At 51.4% G+C, this 5,470-nt stretch overlaps 2 protein-coding genes across 2 annotated transcripts; both read right to left on the minus strand.

Annotated features, from left to right (window-relative positions):
* Positions 1–2,805: 2,805 nt before the first annotated feature.
* On the minus strand, positions 2,806–4,673 carry LOC106755457 (glycine-rich cell wall structural protein 1-like). Its single transcript, XM_014637619.1, has 4 exons — positions 4,400–4,673; positions 4,054–4,344; positions 3,235–3,993; positions 2,806–3,032 (listed from the first exon to the last, which is right to left on the minus strand). The coding sequence occupies exons 1-4, from the start codon at positions 4,671–4,673 to the stop codon at positions 2,806–2,808; spliced, it is 1,551 nt and encodes a 516-aa protein (XP_014493105.1).
* Positions 4,674–4,703: 30 nt separating this feature from the next.
* LOC106755458 (loricrin-like) lies at positions 4,704–5,354 on the minus strand. Its single transcript, XM_014637620.1, has 2 exons — positions 5,018–5,354; positions 4,704–4,834 (listed from the first exon to the last, which is right to left on the minus strand). The coding sequence occupies exons 1-2, from the start codon at positions 5,352–5,354 to the stop codon at positions 4,704–4,706; spliced, it is 468 nt and encodes a 155-aa protein (XP_014493106.1).
* Between the last annotated feature and the right edge of the window lie 116 nt (positions 5,355–5,470).

The following is a 5,470-nucleotide window of genomic DNA, read 5'->3' on the forward strand; positions in this document are numbered from 1 at the left end:
AAACAGCTTTTGACTCTCTACTGACTCATTTATTGAGTTTTGCTTGATTCCAAGCTCATTCTAAGCAGTAAAGGGAGTAATTTGGTCTAAAATGACATATGAAAGTAACTGTTTTTCAACCGTTATTAGCCGCCTCCACAACCACCACCGCCACTACCACCACCACCACCACCGCCACCGCGCCACTGCCACCATCATCGCCGCCGTCGTTACCTCTAAGATCACCACCACCACCACTAACACCACAACGACATCCACGACCACCACGACCATCACCACCACTGCCACCACCATCACCGCCACCACCACCACCACCACAACAACAATCACCACCAACACCACAACCACAACCACCAACACCACGACCACGACCACGACCACCATCACCACTGCCACCGCCACCGCCACCACCGTCGCCGCCACTGCCGCTGCAACCACCACCACCAAAACCACGACCAATACCACCACCACCGCCACCGCCACCACAACCACTGGCACCGTCGCCACGACCACCACCACGACACCACCATCATCACTAGGACCACCACCACAAGCACTGTCGCCACCACCGCCACTGCTACTGCGACCACCACCACATCCACCATAGCCACCACCACCACCATCACAACCACCGCCGCCACCACCACCACAAGCATTGCCACCGCCGCCGCAACAACCACCGATACCACCACCTCCACAACCACTACCACCATCACCGTCGTCGCCATCGCCACCAACGCCGTCACCACCACCACCGTCACCATACCCGCGTGCAATGTTGGCTTTGAAGGGAGTCTTCTTCCCTAAACTGTTTTGAATTGAACTACACCTGTATAATTTGTGATTGCCTGCACTGAATGAATTATTGATGTTGAAATTCTCTGGACTGCAGGTTTTAAGTTGAGAGGAACTAGGATATGTAAGTTGTACCAATTGCACCAATTCGAGAGAAAGGGGGGATTCTTTATCTTGTATCTGATTTCTCTTGCAATTTATTAGATAAGGAACACTGACCCATATTGTGTTGTGCTCATCTGTAATTGTAGGACATTGATCAGGAAATCCCAAAGAGATTTGAGTCTAGAAGATAGACAGGACTGGCAACTGTCAGCTGCAACAAAGTTCAGCACACTAATTTTTCCTGCAAAGTGGACCAAAAGACCGTAGCATAGGATTTCAATTTTTTTGGTTACTTTCTTTTGTTTGTATTTGTAATGGGCTTATGTTTAGTCCACTAGTAGTTTTAGCTCTTGTGTTGTAAAAGGCCATTTCTAAAGTCCAAGTAGATTGGAAGAGTTCTTAGTGCTCTCCAACTCTTGGCAACTTTATTTGTTTTCTTTTGCTTGTGTTTTTTGTGTTTCACGTTTAGGTGTGACTTTTGTCACATTAGAGTCCGTGATTGTGTGTTCACGTTTTAGGGAGTCATTAGAGTCCGAGATTATCTTTGTTTGTGTGTGAGTCATGTGTAGTCATACTCTTAGGAAAATAATGAAACAGATTGGGAATTTGGAAGAGAGTTTGAATCAAGATAGGCTTAATTGGGAGGTGTAAACCTCATTCATTCAAAATGAAATTCGAACCATAAAAGAAGAGCAAAAGAAACCAAGAAAAGAATTGCTGAGACAAATCATACAAAATGGTAAATCATTCATTCAAACTATAAGTGTATTTTGGAACCAAGAAAGAGAGTTTAGAGACCAACTTATGACTTTCTTGAATGAGGGAAGTAAAAGAAGTATTGAGAGAGAACGTAGAGCACTACAAGAAAAAATAGAGAGACAAGAGAGAAGAAAAGAGAGAAAACGAGAAGAAGAAAGAAGAAGAGAAAGAGAGAGGAAGAGAGACCAAAAGAGAGAAGAGGAAGAGAGAATACAAAAGAAAGAGAAGGAAGAAATTGAAAGGAAGAAAAGGGAAGAAAAGAAATTGATGACAACATCTCCTAATCTAGAATCCAAAAGGAGAGGTTTTCTATCCTTTAACTTTACTTCAATTGAAATTAAATGTTCCAAATTCAACTTTTCTTTCCAAAACCTTGCCATCACATCTTATCACTAACTCAAGACAAAAATAAATTTTCAAATGAAGAATGGTTTCTTTGTAAACATATTGAAAATTTTAAAATCAAGAAACCTTCTTCTAAAAATATTCCTTTATATACTTTGGGTCATAGAAAACTAATTAGTGTTATGTTTGATGCTTATTGCAGATTTACCTTTGACCCAGGAGGAGTTTAAAGAGAGTCAACTAAAAATAAGTCCTCACGAGAACCATCAAGATTTGAGGACAAATCCTTTCCAAGGGGGAGGGGATGATGACTTGGGCCCAAGCCCAATTTTCTTAGTCTAGTATTTCTTTTACTTGTAATAGACATGTGTACAATGTGTTAGGCATGTTGTACATTTAGACCTATATATAGGCATGCTAACACATCTTGTAATCACTTTTGAGATAATTGAATTGTTTCCTGTTGAGAATTACTCCAGAGCAATTCTACCTTGAAAGTCAAGGCTAGAGAATTCCAAAGGATCTCCTCTAGCCACCTTCCATCTCACACTTACCATTCTCTCATTTTCCACTGTCAATTTCTCACTCCTCCACGTGAATACCTTTCCACCAACCTGCATCAGACTCGTGGCTTACATCCACCACAGCTTGTTGTTTCCATCAGCCACGCGTCTCGTCAGATCTGCATCTTCAGAAACCACATCTTCACATCTCGCGATTTCATTTCAATTGCAACGTTTCACATATCGTCTTCGTATCTCTCTTGAAGCTGCAAAACCTAGGGTTCGTAGTCCTCATCTCTCATCTTCCGTTGCGTCTTTCATCATTTCCTCCGATCGATCCGCGCCAGATCCATGGATCCTCGCCGGAGTGGACTTCATCAACCCCCACCACCACTAAAACCACTATCATCACCACCACCACAACCACCACGGCCACCAACACCATCACCACCACCATCGCCACCATCGCCGCCACCACCACCACAACTACCACCACCACCACAACCACTGTCGCTGACACCGTCGCTGTCGCCACCACCACCACAACGACTCCAACCACCACGACCACAACCACAACCACGACCACCACCGCCGCCACCACAAACTCCACAACCACAACCACAATCATCTTCGCCGCCACCACCACCACAACCACCACCACCAACACCACCACCACCGCCACCATAACCAACACCACCACCATCGTCGTCGCCGCCACCACCACAACCACCACCACAACCACCACAACGACCACCACCATCGCCGCCACGCCCACCACCACCACCATCACCAGCACAACCACCACCGTCACCACAACCACCATTACCACCACAACCTCCACCATAAGCACTACCACCACCACAACCACCACCACCACCATCGTCGCCGCCTCCGCCACCACCACCTAAACCACCACCACCACTAGCACCGCCACCACCACCATAACCACTGCCACAGTCGCCGCCACACCCACAGATGCCACCACTAACATAACCAACCACAACCACTACCACAACCACGACCACCACCGCCACCACCACAGATGCCACCACCACCATAACAACCACAACCACTGCCACAACCACGACCACGACCACGACCACCACCGCCACCACTGCAACCACAGACACCACAACCACCATCACCACCACCACCATCACCGCCGCCCCCGCCCCCACCACTACCACCACCACCACCAATACATTCACCACCAGCACCAGCACCGAAACCACAACCACCAACACCACCACCATCACCACCGCCACTACCGCCACCACCGCCGCCCCCATCACCACCACCACCACCACCACCATCGGCACCAACAAGCCACCGCCACCTCCGCCACCACCACCACCACTACAACCATCACCACCACAACCATCAACACTACAACTATCGCTGCTACCGCCACAACCACCACCAAAACTACCACTGCCACTACCACTACCACAACTGCCGCCACCACCACCACAACTGCCACTGCCACCTCCACCGATACCACCACCACCACCACCACCATCGTCGCCGCTTCCACCACCACCGCCACCATCATCGCTGCTTCCGCCACCACCACCACCACTACCACCGCCACCATCACCATAACCACTGCCAGAGCCGCTGCCATACCCACAGATGCCATCACTAACATAACCAACCACAACCACGACCACAACCACGACCACCACCGCCACCACAAAAGATGCCACTACAACCATATCAACCACAACCACTGCCACAACCACGACCACGACCACGACTACCACCGCCACCACCGCAACCACAAACACCACAACCATCACCACCACCACCATCATCACCGCCGCCCCCGCCCCCACCACTACCACCACCACCACCGATACATTCACCACCACCACTACCACCAAAACCACCACCTCCACCACCACCGCTGCCACCATAAGCACCACCACCGCCGCCACTACCAGCACCACTACCCCTGCCACCACCACCACCACAACCATTGGCACCGCAAAAACCACCACCACCACAACCACTAGCACCGCTGCCACTACCTGCACCACCACTGCCACCACCGCTGCCACCACCAAAACCACCATCGCCACCACCATCATCGGCACCACCACCACCACAACCACCAACACCATCACCATCGCCACAACCGCTGCCGCCACCACCCCTACCACCCATACCGCCACCGCCGCTGCCACTACCAGCACACTAATCGCCGCCGCAACCGCAACCACCAGCACCACCAGCACCACTAACAGCACCACCACCACCACTAACAGCACAACGACCACCACCACCATCATCATAACCCCGACCACCATGACAACCACTATTGCCGCCTCTGCCGCCACCACTACCACCACCACCAATAAGACCACCACGATCACCATCACCACCACCACAACCATAACCACCACAACCACCACCACCACCGCAACCACTACCGCCGCCGCCGCCACCACAACCACCAACACCACCACCACCATCGTCGTCGCCACCACTACCACCACCACCACCACAACCACCACCACCACCACCACTGTCGTCGCCGCCACCCCCACTACCACCACTTCCACCGCCACATCCATCACATCCACCACCCTCGTTGTCGACATCGCTGCCACTGTCACCACGACCACCACCATCACAACCCTCGTCGCCGTCAGCGCTGCCACTGCCACCACCACCCCCACCACAAACACCACCACCACTGCCGCCACCACCACCACCACTCCCACCCCCAACACCAACACCGACAACACCATCGTAGCCACCGTCACTACAACCACCATAACTGCTGTCTTCGCCACCATCACTACCACAACCACCACCACAACAACCAACACCCCACCACAACATCGATTATCACCAACACCACCACTGTCGCCACTGCCACCGCCGCCGCCCAACCACCATCACACACGCCGCGCTGCCGCCATCCCCACTGCCGCCGCAACCACCACCACCATCGTCCT

Source organism: Vigna radiata, unplaced genomic scaffold (genome assembly GCF_000741045.1).
Source record: "Vigna radiata var. radiata cultivar VC1973A unplaced genomic scaffold, Vradiata_ver6 scaffold_411, whole genome shotgun sequence".
NCBI classification, from domain to species: Eukaryota; Viridiplantae; Streptophyta; class Magnoliopsida; order Fabales; family Fabaceae; genus Vigna; species Vigna radiata.

What these genes read in the sequence shown, in the direction of transcription:
- LOC106755457 (XM_014637619.1), bottom strand. Translation starts at nt 4,673, where the DNA reads ATGGGTGGTAGGGGTGGTGGCGGCAGCGGTTGTGGCGATGGTGATGGT. An exon ending in TGGCAGCGGTGGTGGTGGAG is followed by an intron (nt 4,345 to 4,399) that starts GTGGTGGTTTTG and finishes TGGTGGTGGTAG; the next exon opens with TGGTGGGGGCGGGGGCGGCG. An exon ending in TTGTGGTGGTTGTGGTGGTG is followed by an intron (nt 3,033 to 3,234) that starts GTTGTGGTGGTG and finishes TGGTGGCGACAG; the next exon opens with CGACGGTGTCAGCGACAGTG.
- LOC106755458 (XM_014637620.1), bottom strand. Translation starts at nt 5,354, where the DNA reads ATGTTGTGGTGGGGTGTTGGTTGTTGTGGTGGTGGTTGTGGTAGTGAT. An exon ending in CAGTGGTGGTGGTGGTGGTG is followed by an intron (nt 4,835 to 5,017) that starts GTTGTGGTGGTG and finishes GTGGCGGCAGAG; the next exon opens with GCGGCAATAGTGGTTGTCAT.